General features: G+C 36.2%; 1 protein-coding gene across 1 annotated transcript in view; it reads left to right on the top strand.

Moving 5' to 3' along the window:
• Positions 1–9,835: 9,835 nt before the first annotated feature.
• LOC136039406 (myosin-9-like) overlaps positions 9,836–21,550 on the top strand; it is a gene marked incomplete at its 5' end in the record, with an annotated part of 52,607 nt that continues 40,892 nt past the window's right edge. Inside the window, 5 exon segments of the mRNA XM_065723129.1 lie at positions 9,836–10,055; positions 11,757–12,117; positions 13,331–13,497; positions 17,287–17,647; positions 18,861–19,027. Of these exon segments, the coding sequence (XP_065579201.1) occupies positions 9,836–10,055; positions 11,757–12,117; positions 13,331–13,497; positions 17,287–17,647; positions 18,861–19,027 (1,276 nt within the window).

The following is a 21,550-nucleotide window of genomic DNA, read 5'->3' as shown; positions in this document are numbered from 1 at the left end:
GCTCTTGTTTTTATTTATCCAGCAACTAAAATTTTCCCACCAAATGGCAAGTTTAGATTTAGAATGGACAAAACAAATGATCCATATTTTGTAAGCCAATCGGAAGCCCCGAGTAATTCCCGATTTGCATCTGATAGAAATTTTGAGCAGGCGTTTTGTTGCCTTAGCAACCTCAAAAAGAGCTCATTGGATTGGAAAATGAAAGGGCAAGGTCCCTTTTCAATAGTTGAAAGGGATAGTAGCGTAACTAACCCCCTCCTGCGAACAGGATTTCCCCCAAAACGTCGAAATTTTGAGATAGTGATTTATTCAGCGTAATTGAAAGGTCCGAAAATTATGTCTTTGAGGATGACACTCCCCACCCCCAGAGTCCTAAGGGCAAGGGCTGTAAATCATGGCTTGGGGGCATAAAATGTATATATAGAAAGGGTGATCGTATAAACTTCGAAGAGGGTTCATTGGACTGGTAATCAGAAAGTCTAGTGCACTTTTTAAGATTCAAAGTGTTCAGAGGGTGGATACCCCCCAAATCTCGTATTTTCCCGAAATACATTAGATAGAAATTTTCAGATGGCCATTTGTTGTCATAAAAACTTCGAAAAGGGTTCATTTGATTAGAAGTTTAAAGAGCAAGTGCCATTTTCAATAGTTGACAGTGATTGGAGGACAACTAACCTCCCTCCCACGCCCACCATTTCCCCACAAACATCTAATCAAATTTTGAGATAGCCATTTTATTCAACGTAGTTTGAAAGGTCCAAAAATCATGAGAATGTCTTTGAGGATGACAACCCCGAAGCACCAGGACAAGGGTTATGACTTGTGCCCTAGGGGCATTTAAGGTATGTATAGAAAGGTTGATTGGATAAACTTAGAAGCGGGCTCATTGGATTGGTACTCAAAAGTTCTATTGCCATTTTTAAGATACACTTGAAAGTGTAAAAGAGTTATTTACTTGAAAGTTCTATTGTCGTTTTTATGGCACTTGATATTAACCAAGTGACAAATAGTGATAGCAAATTCTGTCGGTCTGTCTGTCTATCCCTGTCTGTCTGTCGGTCTGTCTGTCTGTCTGTCGGTCTGTCTGTCTGTCTGTTTGTCCCGGTTTTGCTACTTCAGGCACTTCCAGGCAAGCTAGGACGATAAAACTTGGCAGGTGTATCAGTGACCAGACCAGATTAAATTAGTTTTCCGAATTAATCATCTAGGGGGAATGGGGGGGGGCGGTTAATTTGGAAAAATAGAAAAAATGAAGTATTTTTAACTTACGAACAGGTGATGGGATCTCCATGAAATTTAAAGTTTGGAAAGATATTGTGTTTCAAAGCTCTTTTTTAAAATCCCGACTGGATCTGGTGACATTGGGGGGGAATTTAGGGGGGACCTAAAATCTTGGAAAACGCTTAGTGGAGGGATAGGGATGGAACTTGGTGGGAAAAATAAGTATAAGTCCTAGATACGTGATTGACATAACCGGAACGGATCTGCTCTCTTTGGGGGAGTTGGGGGGGGGGGGGGTAATTCTGAACAAATTAGAAAATTGAGGTATTTTGAACTTACAAAGGAGTGGTTGGATCTTAATGAAATTTGAATTTTGGAAGGATATTGTGTCTCAGAGCTCTTATTTTAAATTCCGACTGGATCTGGTCACATTGGGGGGAATTAAGGGGGGAACCTAAAATCTTGGAAAACGCTCAGAGTGGAGAGATCGGGATGAAACTTGGTGGGAAAAATAAGAACAAGCCCTAGATACGTGGTTGACATAACCGGGACTGATCCGCCCTCTTTGGGGGAGTGGGTGGGGAGGAATAATTCTGAAAAATTAAAAAAATGAGGTATTTTTAACTTACGAAGGAGTGAACGGATCTAAATGAAATTTGATTTTTGGAAGGATAACTTGTCTCTGAGCTCTTATATTAAATTTCAACCTTTTCCGGTGAAGGGGAATTCTGGGGGGAGGGGCGGAACCTAAACTCTTTGAAAATGTTTAGAGTGGAGGGATCGGGATGAAACTTGGTTGGAAAAATAATCACAAGTCCTAGATACGGGATTGACATAACCGGAATGGATCTGCTCTCTTTGGGGGAGTTTGGGGACTTAATAAAATTTCATATTTAGAAGGACCTCGAAACTCAGATCTCTTATTTTTATCCCGACTGGGTTTAGTTTCATTAGGGAGGGAGGGGGGGGCCGAAAATCTTGAAAAACGCTTAAAGCGGAGAGATCAGGATGAAACTTGGTGGAAAGAATAATCACAAGTCCAAGATAGGTGACTGACACAACTGGAATAGATCCGCTCTCTTTGGCGGAGTTGAGGGGGGGGAGTAATTGGGAAAAATTAGAAAAAATGAGGTATTTGTAACTTACGAACGGGTGATCAGATCTTAATGAAATTTGATATCTAGAAGGATCTTGTGCTTTAAAATTCTCGTTTTGAATCCTTACTTTATCCGGGGTTCATTGAAGGGAGTTGGAGGGGGAAGCCGAAATTCTTGGAAAACGTGAAATTGAGGTATGTTACGAATGAGTGATCGGATCTCAATGAAACTTGATATATAGAAGAATCTTATGTCTCAGATGCTTCATTTTCAATTCAAAATTGGATCCGGGGACATAGAGGGTTGGAGGGGGGAAACAGAAATATTGGAAACCAGAAATCTTGGAAAACGCTTAGAGTGCAGATATCAGGATGAAACTTGATGGGATTAATAAGCACAAGTTATAGATACGAGATTGACATTGACATACGAGATTGACAATTGATACAGATCCGTTCTCTTTGGGGGAGCTGGGGGTTGTTAATTTGGAGAAGTTAGAAAAATTGAGGTATTTTTAACTTAAGAATGGGTGACGGGATCTTAATGAAATTTAATATTTAGAAGGAAGTCATGTCTCAGAGCTCTTATTTCAAATCCCGACCACATCTGTTGACATTTGGGGGAGCTGGAGGGGAAAACCAGAAATTTTGGAAAATGCTTATAAATGTTGTAGATACGTGACTGATGTAACCGGACTAGATCCACTCTCTTTGAGGGAGTTAGATGGTGGGGTTCAGCGCTTTGGCGAGTTTGGTGCTTCTAGACGTGCCAGGACGATAAAAATTTGTAGGTTTGTCAGTTATCTGTACAAATTGACTTCATAAAGTCGTTTTCCCCGATTCGAACATCGGGAGGGGGGCTGAAGGGAGAGGAAATATTAGAAAAATTGAGGTATCTTTAACTTGTGAGTGGGTGATCGGATCTTAATGAATATTGATATTTAGAAGGAACTCGTGACTCAGAGCTCTTATCTCAAATCCTGACCGGCATTAAGCCTTTGATTTTCCTTTTAAAGCAATCTATTGATTCTTAAAATTTTGCTAGAACTCATACCATATGAGCTTTTGGCTCTTCAGATCTCGTCTCAAGTGCCATGTGAGCTCTTAGCTCTCGTTAAGATACAGAGTTATCTTAGGCTGGATAACCCCCCTCCTCCACCATGTATTTTCCCGAAATAAATCTGATATAAATTTTGATATGGATATTTGTTATCGTAGAAACAGATTGGATACTGAAAGGGATAGTGCCCTTTTTAATAGTCGGAAGTGTTTTGAGGGCAACTAACCCACCTCCCTATCCTATATTTCTCGAAACACATCAAATCAAAATTTTGAGATAGCTATTTTTTCCAACGTAATTAAAAGGATAAAAATTTTATGTCTTTTAGGATGACATCTCCCTCCCTCACAGCCCTCGAGGCAAGGACTGTAAAATATAGCCTAGGGGTATATAAGGTTTAAATAGAAAGGGTCAACGTATGAGCTTCAGGGGGGGGGGGTCATTGGATTGCTAATCAGAAGTTCTAGAACCCTTTCGATTCAGAGTGATCGGAAGCTAGATACCTCCCAAGCCTTGCATTTTCTTGAAATCCATCTAATAGAAAATTTAAGATGGCTGTTTATTGTAGTAGAAAATCCAAAATACTTCATTCGATTGGAAATTGAAAGGGCTGGTGCTGTTTCAATGGGCAAGAGTGATTTGAGGGCAACTAATCCTCTTCCCACGCCCATCATCTTTCCTAACATGCCCGATCAATATTTTGGGAAAGCCATTTTGTTACACGTGATTAAAAGATCCTGAAAATATGTCTTTGAGGATTATCACCCCCTCCCACATATCCGTCAGGGCAAGGGTTGTAAGTTATGAACTGGGTAATATAAGGTCTGTATAGAAAGGGTGATGTTATAAACTTCAGAAGGGGCTCACTGGATTTGAAATCAGAAGTTCCAGTGTCCTTTTTCAAAAGTTCCAGAGCGATTGGAAGGTACCCCCTTCTTACACCACGAATTTTCCTAAAATGCATCTGATTGAAAGTTTGAGATGACAATCCACCCTCCCCTACGCCCATTAGTTCCCAAAACACATTTAATTAAATTTTACTATAGCTATTTTGTTCAGCGTAGTTGAGAGGTCTGAAAACTATGTTTTTGACAACCCCCTTATCTTCTCTAGACCAGAACATAATTTTGAATTTACAGAAAAAAATGGCTGTGTGTTGTCAATTAGTATACATATGCTAATATATATTCCTTGAAGTTTAAATCATAAATCATACAATAAATAACTGAGTTAAACTAAAAAGGAAAAAAAGTTAAAATAAGCAGGGCGGAAAACCCCCATGCCTTCTCAAGACCAGAACGTAATTTGCACTTTAATGAAAAGATAATATATTTAAAATTTTTTCACTTTGTTTTTACTTGTTTGAGATTTTTTTTATTACATTAATGAAGGGGGAAATCCTCCCCATTCCGCTTCAATTACAACGCGAGTGTCTGGTACCCTTGTTAAGAGTATTGGAGGGCGAGCAAGCCTGTTAATTTTTCAAACACATCCAGTCAAAATTTTGAGACAACCACTTTCTCAGAATAGTCGAATGGTCCAGCGGCAATGTCTTTTGGAATATTAAGCATATCAAACCCCCCCCCCCTACTATGCAATCGGCCCATCTTGCTTTACAGCTAAACAGCTGAGCGAATTTTCTTACAATGCAAATGAGTAAAAACAGTGTAAATATACCCAGGTTGTCAAAAAGCATATAATATTAAGTTATGTTTTTCAGGTCAACTTCAGAAGGTATGAAATTAATTTGAAACTACCATTTGTCTCAGGATCAATATCAATAAATAAATGTTACGTTTAACTGTCAAAATTTAACTGTTCTACCTGGCAATGGCAATCGCTTGATCCTCTCGGTTCTTTGTTTTTATTTCCAAAGTCATTAATAGAGGGTTCGGAACAGTTTGTGCGTTGATTTCCTAAAAACTTGCAGTTTATAAATGGTGCTTTGTTGATACCAATGCAATAAACTGCAACGAAAGCTGACTGATGTAGCGTGGATGTAGCTGCTAACAAAACTCTTAAAGAACTTGTACTTGTGTTTCGAAATTTAATGTATGTCTAGCAGTGTATTTAGATTCGTTGGAATCTGGTATTTTACCCCATCTTTATTTTCCGAAGAAAATTGTCCTTTAATATTTAGACATTAGAAAATTCAATTGGAAAACTCAGTCAGATACAGCTTATCAGAAGCAGCAAGCAATTCTAATAGTATGATCTGAAGGGGATACTTACGATCTTGCCTTAAGTCAAACAGTTCGTGGTAACGAACTGTAGTAAGGAGTGACCCGGCTCAATAGTAACCAAAACTCTAAAAAATAGAATTTTGATACCAATACCTACATCAAAAGAATCGCATTTTAATGCTGATTTTAAATATATAAATTTTACCAAGTTTATTCTTACCCATCAAAAGTTACGAGCCTGAGAAAATTTGCCTTATTTTAGAAAATAGGGGGAAACCCCTATTTCACACCCAAAATCACACCATCAGATTCAGCGTATCAGAGAACCCTATTGTAGAAGTTTCAAGCTCCTATCGACAAAAATGTGGAATTTTGTATTTTTTGCCAGAAGGCAGATGCGCGGATGTGTGTTTATTTGTTTGTTTGTTTTTTGTTTTGTTTTTTTTTTCCAAGGGGTGATCGTATCGATACAGTGGTCCTAGAATGTTGTGACAGGGCTCACTCTAACGGAAATTGAAAGTTCTAGTGCCTTTTTTAAGTGACCAAAAAATTGGAGGGTACCAGGCCCCCTCCCACGCTAATTTTTTTCCCAAAGTCAACGGATCAAAATTCTGAGATAGCCAATTTATTCAACATAGTCGAAAAACCTTATAACTATGTCTTTGGGGACCACTTACTCCCTCACAGTCCCCGTGGGAGGGGCTACAAGTTACAAACTTTGACCAGTGCTTACATATTGTAATGGTTATTGGAAAGTGTACAGACGTTTTCAGGGGGATTTTTTGTTTGGGGGGAGGAGTTGAGAAGAGGGGGATATGTTTGGGGAGCTTTCCATCGAGGAATTTGTCATGGGGAACAAAATTTTCATGAAGGGAGTGCAGGACTTTCTTGCATTATTTAAAAAAAAAAAACACAATGAACAAATAATTATGAAAATGTTTTTTCAACTGGAAGTATGGAGCAGCATTAAAACTTAAAACGAACAGAAGTTATTACGCATATGAGGGGCTTACCTCCTCCTAATACTTGGCTCTTTACGCTAAAGTATTTCTAGTAATTTCGACTATTTATTTTAAAGCTTCTGTGATTCAGGGGTCATTCTTAATGAATTGGGACTAAATTTAAGCTTTACCGTAAAGAGCGAGGTACTGACGAGGGGCTGAACCCCCTCATATATAAAATAAAAACATGAGAATACAAAAGTTCGTTACGTAAGCTAATTTATAAGTTACGTATATCTTTTACTAATAAAAACATTCGTAAAAATTTAAAAGTTCTTGTTGCCTTTTTAAGTTTTTTTAACTTTTTATTATAAGTTAAAAAATCGGAGGGCAACTGAGCTTCCTCCCCCACTCCTTTTTTTCTCAAAATCATTCGATCAAAAATATGAGAAAGCCATTTAGCAAAAAAAAAAAAAAAATCAAATTCTGTTTTAATTAATCTTCTGCGGAGGGCCAAAATCAAAACATGCATTGATTCAAAAACGTTCAGAAATTAAATAAAAAATTTTTTTTTTAACTGTAAGTAAGGAGTGAGATTAAAACTTAAACGAACAGAAATTACTTCGTATATGAAAGGAATTGCCTTCTCATCAACGTCCTGCTCTTTACGCTAAAGTTTTTTACTGTTTTAAAAAGTAGAGTTGAGAGAAAGAGCCAAACTTTAGCGTCAAGAGTAGGTCGATGATGAGGAAGCAGCCCCTTTCATATACGAAGTAATTTCTGTTCGTTTTAAGTTTTAATGTCACTTTGCGTAAAACCACTTTATTTAATTTTGTTAAAGACAAATCACGGGTGCGTGTTTTTTTTTTTTTTTTTTTTTTTTCAGGGGTCATTTTATCGACCAAGTGGTCTTAGAATATCGTAAGAGGACTCATTCTAACGGAGATGAAAAGTTATAGTGCCCTTTTTAAGTGACCAAAAAAATGGAGGGCACCTAGGCCCCCTCCCATGCTAATTTTTTCCCAAAGTCATTGGATCAAAATTTTGAGATAGCCATGTCAAAAATCATAGTAACTATGTCTTTGGGAATGACTTACTCCCCCACAATCCCTTGGGGAGGTGCTGCAAGTTACAAACTTTGACCAGGGTTTACATACAGTAATGGTTAATGGGAAGTGTACAGACGTTTTCAGGAGGATTTTTTTGGTTTGGGGGGTGGGATTGAGAGAAGAGGGTTATGTGGGAGGATCTTTCCTTGGAGGAATTTGTTATGGGGGAAGAAAAATTCAATGAAAAAGCCACAGGATTTTCTAGCATTACTATAAAAAAACAATTGAAAAATAAACATGAATTTTTTCAATTGAAAGTAAGGAGTAGCATTGAAACATAGAACGGACAGAGATTATTGCGTATATGAGGGGCTCTAAAACTAATTTAGCATAAAGAGCGAGGTATTTAGGAGGAGATAAATACCTCGCTCTTTATGCTTAAGTATTTTTAGTAATTTCAACTATTTATTCTACGGCCAGGGGTCACTCTTCAGGGGTCATGATTCAGGGGTCACTCTTCAAGAATTGGGACAAAACTTACGATTTAGTGTAAAGAGCAAGGTATTAACAAGGGTACAAACCCCCTTGCATACATAATAAAATATAAGAATATAAAAGTTTGTTGCGTAAGTTAATTCTTAAGTTACGTATATTTTTTACTAATAAAAACATTCGTTAAAAATTAAAAGTTCTAGTTGCTTTTTTAAGTAACCGAAAAATTGGAGTGCAACTAGGCCTCCTACCTCACCCCTTATTTCTCAAAATCGTCTGATCAAAACTAAGATAAAGCCATTTAAAAAAAAGAATGAATATACAAATTTCATTTTAATAATCTATGTGCGGAGAGCCAAAATCAAACATGCATTAATTCAAAAACATTAAATTAAATATAAAAAAAAACTATTTTTTTTAACTGAAAGTAAGGAGCGACACTAAAACTTAAAACGAACAGAAATTACTCCGTATATGAAATGGGTTGTCCCCTCCGCAATCCCTCGCTCTTTACGCTAAAGTTTTTAATTGTTTTAAAAAGCAGAGTTGTGGCAAAGAGTCAAACTTTATTCCGTATAAAAAATTATTCCTTGTATCAAAATTTATTCCGTGTATCAAAATTATTCCGTATATGAAAGGGGTTGTCCCCTCTTCGACGCCTTGCTCTTTACGCTAAAGTTTTTTTTATTGTTTTAAAAAGCTGAGTTGTCACAAAAAGTTAAATTGTAAAATTAACGGTAATTACGAGCATTTTTGGGTTGGGGGGGAGGGGTTAATAAGAGGGGAATATGTTGGGAGAACTTTCAAGCGAGGAATTAAATGAACGAAAAAGATACATCAGATTTTCATGCTGATTTTAAATATGTAAGTTTCATCAAATTTAGTCTTTGTCATCAAAAGTTACGAGCCTGAGAAAATTTGCCTTATTTTGGAAAATAGGGGGAAACAGACCCTTAATGTCATGGAATCTTAACGAAAATCACACCATCGCACTCAGCGTATCAGAGAACCCTACAGCAAAAATTTCAAGCTCCAATCTACAAAAATGCGGAATTTCGTATTTTTTTCTGAAGACAAATCACGGGGGCGTGTTTTTTTTTTTTTTTTTTTTTTCAGAGGTCATCGTATTGACCAAGTGGTCCTAGAATGTCTCAAGAGGGCTCATTATAGCGGAAATGAAAAAATCTAGTGCCCTTTTTAAGTGACAAAAAAAGTTGGAGGGTACCTAGGCCCGCTCCCGCGCTCATTTTTCTCCCAAAGTCAACGGATCAAAGTTTTGAGATAGCTATTTTGTTCCACATAGTCAAAAACCATAATAACCATGTCTTTGGGAATGACTTACTCCCCCAGAATCCCTGAGGGGCCGCAAGCTACAAACTTTGACCAGTGTCACAAAGGATTCGAACTTTAAATTATGTTGTTCACTTGTAATATAGAGTATGAAAAACTATAAAATTGGGTTCTCAGGTTAGTTTCTTGAAAATACCTGTTTTTTACGTTTTGCCTAGCCCAAAATAGAAAAAATTGCTTTTGGGGTTATTTTCAAAATGAAAATTATTATCAAGCAAGGTCGAAACGCTTTTGAGGAAACTTGTAATATTATGTGAACAGTTATACTTACCAGCCCAAATATTAATACTTCCTTACCCTGGGTGAACACATCTCGAATGCTCTTAGTCTTAGATCTCTCTCCCCCGCCCATCCCCTATTAGAACGAAGATTTAAATTTGGAATTACTATTTTCAACTTAATGTTGTTGCTAATGGCTTATTCTTTTCGATAGAAGATATCAGAAAGAAGAAAAAGTGTATTTAGGAAAGTACAAATTGAAGCACGTTTGAAAAAATTAGACGAAGACTTGGCTTTAGCAGATGAGGTTTCAAAGGAGAAAAAGGCAATGGAAGAGAAGGTTTCCGATTTAAGTCAGGCGCTTGCAGAAGAGGAGGTGAAATCAAAACATTTGGCAGAGCTAAAAGAAAAACATGAAACTAGTTTATCTGATCTTGAAGAGAGGTAAGTCTCAGCCAATTTTTACATGAAGAAGATCCGAAACTAGATACGTGATCAATATGGCGAACGCTGAAAGTTGGTAGGGGTATCAGAGACCCGACCAGATTAAATTAGAAATAGTCGCTTCCCCAATTCGACCATCTGGGGGGGGGGAGTGGAAGGACGGTTAATTAAGAAAAAATAGAAAGAATGAGGCATTTTAAACTTACGAACGGGTTATCGGATATTAATGACATTGGATATTTAGAACGACCTCGTATCTTAGAGCTCTTGTTTAAATATCCCGACCGGATCCAGTAACATTGAGGGGGGAGGAGTTGGAGGGGGAAACTGAAATCTTGGAAAACACTTAGAGTAGGGAGATCGTAATGAAACTTTGTGGGAAGAAGTTCTTGGCTCTTCCGACCTCGCCATAAGTACCATACGAGCTCTTGGCTCCTGCTGTTATTATCACTACCCTTAATATTTTGCCGGTTGACATCAAATGGCTATTATTCACATGAATTTGTCAAATTTTGTCCATGAACTTTATTTTCTGGTTTTGCCATCTTTTCATACCCTTTTGTTATATTTGTACATTATCTAATTTACTTGTTTTTTATCTGTTTTTGAATGATATTTTGTTTATACTAGCAAGACCGACTGTTTATAAACAGCAATAATAATGCTATTATAAACAATAACATTCATAGTGGTGGCGTGTGTCGGTCCATAGGTCAAAAATGACAAAGTGGTGTACGCAGTAACTATTAACATTACAGTGGCGTCCATTTGGGGAGGGGGACCTCTAGTTTTTCTCTCCCCGCCCCCTCCACACGTACACACACAGATTAAAAGGAAACTTTTGGGGTATTTTCATCGAAAAAATGCCTTTTTTTGTATCTTATTTTAACAAAATGACAGAAAAGACACATATCTCCTCCTTGTAGATACATAAAAATTTGTTTTGTCCCCCCCCCCTCCACCACCAAATTTTCCTGAATTCATGTAACTGGAATGTTGGAGAGTTGACTTGACTGCTAATATAAACCTGTCACATATTTAATATGAATTTTTCTTGTGTTCTTCTTCTTCTAAATTTGTATTTCCCTGGCTAACGGATAGTTTTTTTTTCTGAAAATCTCTATTGTCAGTTTTTATCTTTTATTCTATAGGTATAATTATGTGTGGAATTATATTTATAATTCAGCTTATATCACTTTTTTTGTCTTCTCCTCGAAATATTATTCACTTTCTAACTATTTTGCAAAAAAAAGTATTAAACTCAACTTGAGAACTTTTAAAGACTAGGAAGTAGTGTCACCCTATAGTAGTGATTCAAACCTTGGATAAGCCTTTGGTATAAAAAGTCACCCTATGCTAGCCCGAAAGTTGCTAATTAAACAGGACAAAATTAGACAGGAAGTTCTTTTAATGAAAATTGTGCTTTCAATTGGTTTTATTCCCATAACATGTAAATAAATAGTAAGTTTACTCAACCGATTTTTATCTTTTTAATTGCACGAAAGTTTTTGGAAAATATTTAATAAAACGTAAGAGGTCCGTTACTCGCTTCTTGAAATAACTTGGGCTGGGTATTGCCAAAAGAGTAGTGTGGGGAGTAGGTCGAGCGGAAAATTGGCAGTTCTTCTGCTATCTGCAGTTGGCAATTGGCAGTTGCTGCTACCGAAAACGGTGCTGTTGTTAAAAATTATTTATTTTCAGGCTCAACAAGGAACACATAGCCCTTCAAGAATCAAATAAAGAATTCGAGGCTCTTAAGGCCACAACTGCTGCGGAGCAAGAGCTGAGAACAAAACGCGAACAGGAATTAGCATTACTGAAGAAGAGCCTTGAGGAAGAATCTGGTCATCACGAGAGCCAGTTAATGGAAATGAGGCAAAAACATAGTCAAGAACTGGCAGTTTTGCAAGAACAGATGGACAACGCCAAGAAAATAATGGAAGCGTTGGAAAAAGCTAAGGCAACTTTGGCGGCTGAAAATGCAGATATGGCTAATGAGATCAAGTCAATTGCAACATCCAAAGCTGAGACTGATAGAAAAAGAAAACACCTCGAGTCACAGGTAAAACTTTCCTTTTAAGTCATGTATATATTTCGTGAAGAGTTTGTGTGTCTCTCTCCCATGTCTATTGTCTGTGTACCTTTGGGTGTATTTACAACTGGCGAGGGGGTAGATTAGTTCAAAAGATCTTTATCCAGGGTCGCCCAGTGCTTGGAGACAAACTACAGCCATCCTGTAAACCTTGATTATATATCTGTACATGGGATAAAATAAGGTAAAAAAAAAAGGTAAAGGTAAAGGATACGGCATTCGACTTTACAGTCCGTACCGGCGGTGCTGATCTCCGTTTCTTGGCCCTTCAGCCAGGAAGTGCAATGGGGGGTTGGGGGCCAGCCAACCTGTGCTTTCGCACACCCTTCCTATAAAATAAGGATAAAATAAGGGACCTTAGTTGAGCACAATCGTATGAAATGCTATTTTCAAATGGATATTACATTTTCGATTAGAATTCGATACCCATTTTATTACAGTTCGCTTAAATTTCGTTGGAATTCTTTCTTCTTCTGACTTTTTATTCCGTTGAGTTTTTCCAAATGACTTCACTTTTATTAAGCAGGTGACTGTATTTTATGCTTGTGTTTTTTTTCTTATTTATTATATCAAAATTCTATATGTTAATTTCTGTATTTCTAGTAATTTTTTTTTTCCATTAACATAATTATTTTCATTTTTTTGAATTTTCCCTAGCTTTTCCCTACTTTTTATTTCTATTAGGCCTTATCATTGTATTAATTCTACAATTTTGAGTTAGAATAGGCATAGAGGTTAATTTTGGTGGAGTCGTGTGGATTTGTATGAATGTGTAGAAAGCCGACCTGGTTCATAGTCTGATATTAACTCTGCCTAATGTGGGATCTCCACACCCTTTTACAATGCTAGAAGGATGTACATATACCTATATTTTACTGTAAAGCAACCTGAAAATGGAACTAATGATCGGTGGGTAAGCTCCAAAATTATCGTGTAAACTAGTACAAAAGATTTGTTGCTTTAGAATCGGAAAAAAATTTTCATGTTAGTATGTAGTTTAAGTCAATAAAAACTTGGTTTAATAATTTTATATTTTATAATTGCAAATGCAGTGCTAGATGCGTTTGTTTTTTCTTTTTTTTTTGTAGAGATTTGGACTGAGTTTGTCGTGTTAATACATATAAATTTTGGGCACCCTCCCTCCCTTACAGGGCCCTAAATTAATTCAATATATCTTCTTTAGGTGTCAGAGCTCACCAGTCGCCTTCAAGAATCTGAGGGTGCACGTTCAGAGGTTCAAGATAGACTGGTTCGCATGCAGACTGATATGGAGTCTTTAGTAGCCCAATCAAAACAGTTGGCAGAGCTGAAAGATAAACATGAAACCAGTTTATCTGATCTTGAAGAGAGGTAAGTCTCAGTCTCGAGTTTTCTAACATATTCCCACCGCTCTGTTTTAAGCTTCTGATTTTTCCACCCACCTAGAATTTCAATCTGTTCTTCTAATCTCTTCCCAGTCCAATATGTGGACGTCTTGCCTTTGCATACTTCCTTGTAGGATTACATAAAAAAAACTAGTTTTTTTTAACTGAAAGTAAGGAGCGACATTAAAACTTAAAACGAACAGAAATTACTCCGTATATGAAATGGGTTGTCCCCTCCGCAATCCCTCGCTCTTTACGCTAAAGCTTCTAATTGTTTTAAAAAGCAGAATTGTGGCAAAGAGTCAAACTTGAACTTTTCATTTCTGTTAGAATGAGCCATTTTGCGATATTCTAGGACCACTTGGTTGATACGATTACCCCTGGCAAAAAAATAAAAATAAATAAATAAATAAACACGCACCCGTGATTTGTCTTCTGGCAAAAAATACGGAATTCCACATTTTTGGAGATAGGAGCTTTGAAATTTTGGTATAGGGTTCTCTGATACTCCGAATGCGATGGTGTGATTTTCGTTAAAATTCTCGGACTTTTAAGGTGTGTTTTCCTCTATTTTCTAAAATAAGGCAAATTTTTTCAGGCTCGTAACTTTTGATGACAAAGACTAAATTTAATGAAACTTATTATATTTAAAATATAATTTAAAATCAGCTGATATTTAAAATCAGTATGAAAATCTGATTCTTTTGATGTATATTTTAGCATCAAAATTCCGTTTTTTAGAGTTTCGTTTACTATTGAGCCGGGTCGCTCCTTACTGCAGTTCGTTACCACGAACTGTTTGATATTCAGTGGTGCTATTCTATTTTCATGGTCTTCGTTAGTCCCGAAATCGATTCATTCAGGGGAACAACGATCCTCAATCGTTGTACACATACTGAAGGTAATTGAACCGCATCACCAACAAGGTTTTACTGATTATAATTTAGGAAACCTGGAATCCACTTTTCGGTATTTTTTTTTTATGTTTTTTTTTGTATTAGGACAAGAATATATTTTCTTGGGGTATAGGAATCCCGTCTACTTTGACTGTTTTTGAACATTGATCTTTTTTCTTTTTTCTTTTTTCTTTTTCTTTATGTTTCCCTTGCTAACCTAGTGGATAGTTTTTTTTTCTGGAAATCTCAATTTTATTGTTCTTGAGGCATAAATATTGTATTTGATAAGTGAAAATGTCGAAAAGGATTTGATTTGTGAAAAGAAACCCCGGACACTTTCACATCCAAGAAACTTTCCTCTGAATTTCTTGGTTTTTCTCTTTTCTTCAATTATAGTTTCCTTTTTACTAAATTCGTTTTGTTAAGATGAACGAGTCCTTAGAGTTTGAAGTAAATTTCCAGTTTGACAACGCCCTCCTAATTCTTGTTTACCCATTATGCCCAATTCTCTTTGAAAGCCTTATAAAAAATTAATCACATCGGCCTCTCTCGCACCGGACTCTTTTTCTTTTTATTGTTTCTCAACCACCTTCTTGTATTTTTTTTTTTCCATTTATTCCATATTTTTTTTCCATAGTAAAGAATACAGGAAACTGATGAAACAAGGAACTCACGTACTTTGGCTTTAATAGAAATAAAATACCTCTTACGCCACTCTACTACCGTGTCGCTACTTGCGTCACTAACGCCAACTTTTCATTAGAACTAAAAGTCCTAAAACAAGTTTAAATTGCAGATTATTTTATTTTATTTAAATAAAGATCTAATTAAAGGTGGTAAGTTTCCTTATATCAAGCCTGAAATATTTGGAGATTAAGTTAAACTATTTCTATTGTATTGATTGTGAAATTGTTTGGACTAGTCTATATTAAGATATACCAAGTCAAAATATCGATAATTTTCTTCATGGGCTCTTTTGGCAATAATAGTTATTATTTCAAAAAAAAAAACTGTAAAATTTATTTATAGATACAGGTAGCGTTAAGGCCAATCCTTCTCACTTGTTAATATCCTTCTATTGTATATTTTATGGCACTTGGTATTAAAATTTTAAAAAAGAATTTTATTTGCCAATGAAACAATTGATTTTTCTTCTTAAGTATGACTTATGGTTTAGGGGTAGAATTCTAGCATGTGGTGCGAGAGGTCTCAGGCTCGAATCCGGACCACCCCAATTTTTACATGAAGAAGATCCGAAACTAGATAAGTGATCAATATAGCGATCGCTGAAAGTTGGTAGGGGTATCAGAGACCCGACCAGATTAAAATAAAAATAGTCGCTTCCCCAATTCGACCATCTGGGGGGGGGGGGGGAGTGGAAGGACGGTTAATTAAGAAAAATTAGAAAGAATGAGGCATTTTAAACTTAAGAACGGGTTATCGGATATTAATGACATTGTATATTTTGAACGACCTCGTATCTCAGAGCTCTTGTTTAAATATCCCGACCGGATCCAGTGACATTAAGGGGGGAGGAGTTGGAGGGGGAAACTGAAATCTTGGAAAACACGGCTCTTCCGACCCCGCCATAAGTACCATACGAGCTCTTGGCTCCTGCTGTTATTGTCACTACCCTTAATATTTTGCCGGTTGACATCAAATGGCTATTATTCACATGAATTTGTCAAATTTTGTCCATGAACTTTATTTTCCGGTTTTGCCATCTTTTCATACCCTTTTGTTATATTTGTACAGTATCTAATTTACTTGTTTTTTATCTGTTTTTGAATGATATTTTGTTTATACTAGCAAGACCGACTGTTTATAAACAGCAATAATAATGCTATTATAAACAATAACATTCATAGTGGTGGCGTGTGTCGGTCCATAGGTCAAAAATGACAAAGTGTTGTACGCAGTAACTATTAACATTACAGTGGCGTCCATTTGGGGAGGGGGACCTCTAGTTTTTCTCTCCCCGCCCCCTCCACACGTACACACACAGATTAAAAGGAAACTTTTGGGGTATTTTCATCGAAAAAATGCCGTTTTTTGTATCTTATTTTAACAAAATGACAGAAAAGACACATATCTCCTCCTTGTAGATACATAAAAATTTGTTTTGTCCCCCCCCCTCCACCACCAAATTTTCCTGAATTCATGTAACTGGAATGTTGGAGAGTTGACTTGACTGCTAATATAAACCTGTCACATATTTAATATGAATTTTTCTTGTGTTCTTCTTCTTCTAAATTTGTATTTCCCTGGCTAACGGATAGTTTTTTTTTCTGAAAATCTCTATTGTCAGTTTTTATCTTTTATTCTATAGGTATAATTATGTGTGGAATTATATTTATAATTCAGCTTATATCACTTTTTTTGTCTTCTCCTCGAAATATTATTCACTTTCTAACTATTTTGCAAAAAAAAGTATTAAACTCAACTTGAGAACTTTTAAAGACTAGGAAGTAGTGTCACCCTATAGTAGTGATTCAAATCTTGGATAAGCCTTTGGTATAAAAAGTCACCCTATGCTAGCCCGAAAGTTGCTAATTAAACAGGACAAAATTAGACAGGAAGTTCTTTTAATGAAAATTGTGCTTTCAATTGGTTTTATTCCCATAACATGTAAATAAATAGTAAGTTTACTCAACCGATTTTTATCTTTTTAATTGCACGAAAGTTTTTGGAAAATATTTAATAAAACGTAAGAGGTCCGTTACTCGCTTCTTGAAATAACTTGGGCTGGGTATTGCCAAAAGAGCAGTGTGGGGAGTAGGTCGAGCGGAAAATTGGCAGTTCTTCTGCTATCTGCAGTTGGCAATTGGCAGTTGCTGCTACCGAAAACGGTGCTGTTGTTAAAAATTATTTATTTTCAGGCTCAACAAGGAACACATAGCCCTTCAAGAATCAAATAAAGAATTCGAGGCTCTTAAGGCCACAACTGCTGCGGAGCAAGAGCTGAGAACAAAACGCGAACAGGAATTAGCATTACTGAAGAAGAGCCTTGAGGAAGAATCTGGTCATCACGAGAGCCAGTTAATGGAAATGAGGCAAAAACATAGTCAAGAACTGGCAGTTTTGCAAGAACAGATGGACAACGCCAAGAAAATAATGGAAGCGTTGGAAAAAGCTAAGGCAACTTTGGCGGCTGAAAATGCAGATATGGCTAATGAGATCAAGTCAATTGCAACATCCAAAGCTGAGACTGATAGAAAAAGAAAACACCTCGAGTCACAGGTAAAACTTTCCTTTTAAGTCATGTATATATTTCGTGAAGAGTATGTGTGTCTCTCTCCCATGTCTATTGTCTGTGTACCTTTGGGTGTATTTACAACTGGCGAGGGGGTAGATTAGTTCAAAAGATCTTTATCCAGGGTCGCCCAGTGCTTGGAGACAAACTACAGCCATCCTGTAAACCTTGATTATATATCTGTACATGGGATAAAATAAGGTAAAAAAAAAGGTAAAGGTAAAGGATACGGCATTCGACTTTACAGTCCGTACCGGCGGTGCTGATCTCCGTTTCTTGGCCCTTCAGCCAGGAAGTGCAATGGGGGGTTGGGGGCCAGCCAACCTGTGCTTTCGCACACCCTTCCTATAAAATAAGGATAAAATAAGGGACCTTAGTTGAGCACAATCGTATGAAATGCTATTTTCAAATGGACATTACATTTTCGATTAGAATTCGATACCCATTTTATTACTGTTCGCTTAAATTTCGTTGGAATCCTTTCTTCTTCTGACTTTTTATTCCGTTGAGTTTTTCCAAATGACTTCACTTTTATTAAGCAGGTGACTGTATTTTATGCTTGTGTTTTTTTTTCTTATTTATTATATCAAAATTCTATATGTTAATTTCTGTATTTCTAGTAATTTTTTTTTTCTATTAACATAATTATTTTCATTTTTTTCAATTTTCCCTAGCTTTTCCCTACTTTTTATTTCTATTAGGCCTTATCATTGTATTAATTCTACAATTTTGAGTTAGAATAGGCATAGATGTTAATTTTGGTGGAGTCGTGTGGATTTGTATGAATGTGTAGAAAGCCGACCTGGTTCATAGTCTGATATTAACTCTGCCTAATGTGGGATCTCCACACCCTTTTACAATGCTAGAAGGATGTACATATACCTATATTTTACTGTAAAGCAACCTGAAAATGGAACTAATGATCGGTGGGTAAGCTCCAAAATTATCGTGTAAACTAGTACAAAAGATTTGTTGCTTTAGAATCGGGGAAAAAATTTTCATGTTAGTATGTAGTTTAAGTCAATAAAAACTTGGTTTAATAATTTTATATTTTATAATTGCAAATGCAGTGCTAGATGCGTTTGTTTTTTCTTTTTTTTTGTAGAGATTTGGACTGAGTTTGTCGTGTTAATACATATAAATTTTGGGCACCCTCCCTCCCTTACAGGGCCCTAAATTAATTCAATATATCTTCTTTAGGTGTCAGAGCTCACCAGTCGCCTTCAAGAATCTGAGGGTGCACGTTCAGAGGTTCAAGATAGACTGGTTCGCATGCAGACTGATATGGAGTCTTTAGTAGCCCAATCAAAACAGTTGGCAGAGCTGAAAGATAAACATGAAACCAGTTTATCTGATCTTGAAGAGAGGTAAGTCTCAGTCTCGAGTTTTCTAACATATTCCCACCGCTCTGTTTTAAGCTTCTGATTTTTCCACCCACCTAGAATTTCAATCTGTTCTTCTAATCTCTTCCCAGTCCAATATGTGGACGTCTTGCCTTTGCATACTTCCTTGTAGGATTACATAAAAAAAACTAGTTTTTTTTAACTGAAAGTAAGGAGCGACATTAAAACTTAAAACGAACAGAAATTACTCCGTATATGAAATGGGTTGTCCCCTCCGCAATCCCTCGCTCTTTACGCTAAAGCTTCTAATTGTTTTAAAAAGCAGAATTGTGGCAAAGAGTCAAACTTGAACTTTTCATTTCCGTTAGAATGAGCCATTTTGCGATATTCTAGGACCACTTGGTTGATACGATTACCCCTGGCAAAAAAAAAATAAATAAATAAATAAACACGCACCCGTGATTTGTCTTCTGGCAAAAAATACGGAATTCCACATTTTTGGAGATAGGAGCTTGGAAATTTTGGTATAGGGTTCTCTGATACTCCGAATGCGATGGTGTGATTTTCGTTAAAATTCTCGGACTTTTAAGGTGTGTTTTCCTCTATTTTCTAAAATAAGGCAAATTTTTTCAGGCTCGTAACTTTTGATGACAAAGACTAAATTTAATGAAACTTATTATATTTAAAATATAATTTAAAATCAGCTGATATTTAAAATCAGTATGAAAATCTGATTCTTTTGATGTATATTTTAGCATCAAAATTCCGTTTTTTAGAGTTTCGTTTACTATTGAGCCGGGTCGCTCCTTACTGCAGTTCGTTACCACGAACTGTTTGATATTCAGTGGTGCTATTCTATTTTCATGGTCTTCGTTAGTCCCGAAATCGATTCATTCAGGGGAACAACGATCCTCAATCGTTGTACACATACTGAAGGTAATTGAACCGCATCACCAACAAGGTTTTACTGATTATAATTTAGGAAACCTGGAATCCACTTTTCGGTATTTTTTTTTTATGTTTTTTTTTGTATTAGGACAAGAATATATTTTCTTGGGGTATAGGAATCCCGTCTACTTTGACTGTTTTTGAACATTGATCTTTTTTCTTTTTTCTTTTTTCTTTTTCTTTATGTTTCCCTTGCTAACCTAGTGGATAGTTTTTTTTTCTGGAAATCTCAATTTTATTGTTTGAAACAATAATTGAGAAAAATCTCAATTTTTATTGTTTTATTTTACTAAATTCGTTTTGTTAAGATGAACGAGTCCTTAGAGTTTGAAGTAAATTTCCAGTTTGACAACGCCCTCCTAATTCTTGTTTACCCATTATGCCCAATTCCCTTTGAAAGCCTTATAGGAAATTAATCACATCGGCCTCTCTCGCACCGGACTCTTTTTCTTTTTATTGTTTCTCAACCACCTTCTTGTATTTTTTTTTTCCATTTATTCCATATTTTTTTTTCCATAGTAAAGAATACAGGAAACTGATGAAACAAGGAACTCACGTACTTTGGCTTTAATAGAAATAAAATACCTCTTACGCCACTCTACTACCGTGTCGCTACTTGCGTCACTAACGCCAACTTTTCATTAGAACTAAAAGTCCTAAAACAAGTTTAAATTGCAGATTATTTTATTTTATTTAAATAAAGATCTAATTAAAGGTGGTAAGTTTCCTTATATCAAGCCTGAAATATTTGGAGATTAAGTTAAACTATTTCTATTGTATTGATTGTGAAATTGTTTGGACTAGTCTATATTAAGATATACCAAGTCAAAATATCGATAATTTTCTTCATGGGCTCTTTTGGCAATATTAGTTATTATTTCAAAAAAAAAACTGTAAAATTTATTTATAGATACAGGTAGCGTTAAGGCCAATCCTTCTCACTTGTTAATATCCTTCTATTGTATATTTTATGGCACTTGGTATTAAAATTTTAAAAAAGAATTTTATTTGCCAATGAAACAAATGATTTTTCTTCTTAAGTATGACTTATGGTTTAGGGGTAGAATTCTAGCATGTGGTGCGAGAGGTCTCAGGCTCGAATCCGGACCACCCCAATTTTTACATGAAGAAGATCCGAAACTAGATAAGTGATCAATATAGCGATCGCTGAAAGTTGGTAGGGGTATCAGAGACCCGACCAGATTAAAATAAAAATAGTCGCTTCCCCAATTCGACCATCTGGGGGGGGGGGGAGTGGAAGGACGGTTAATTAAGAAAAATTAGAAAGAATGAGGCATTTTAAACTTAAGAACGGGTTATCGGATATTAATGACATTGTATATTTAGAACGACCTCGTATCTCAGAGCTCTTGTTTAAATATCCCGACCGGATCCAGTGACATTAAGGGGGGAGGAGTTGGAGGGGGAAACTGAAATCTTGGAAAACACGGCTCTTCCGACCCCGCCATAAGTACCATACGAGCTCTTGGCTCCTGCTGTTATTGTCACTACCCTTAATATTTTGCCGGTTGACATCAAATGGCTATTATTCACATGAATTTGTCAAATTTTGTCCATGAACTTTATTTTCCGGTTTTG

The sequence above is a fragment of the Artemia franciscana genome, chromosome 19, assembly GCF_032884065.1.
Source record: "Artemia franciscana chromosome 19, ASM3288406v1, whole genome shotgun sequence".
NCBI lineage: Eukaryota > Metazoa > Arthropoda > Branchiopoda > Anostraca > Artemiidae > Artemia > Artemia franciscana.
This window is presented reverse-complemented; position numbering and strand designations above follow the sequence as displayed.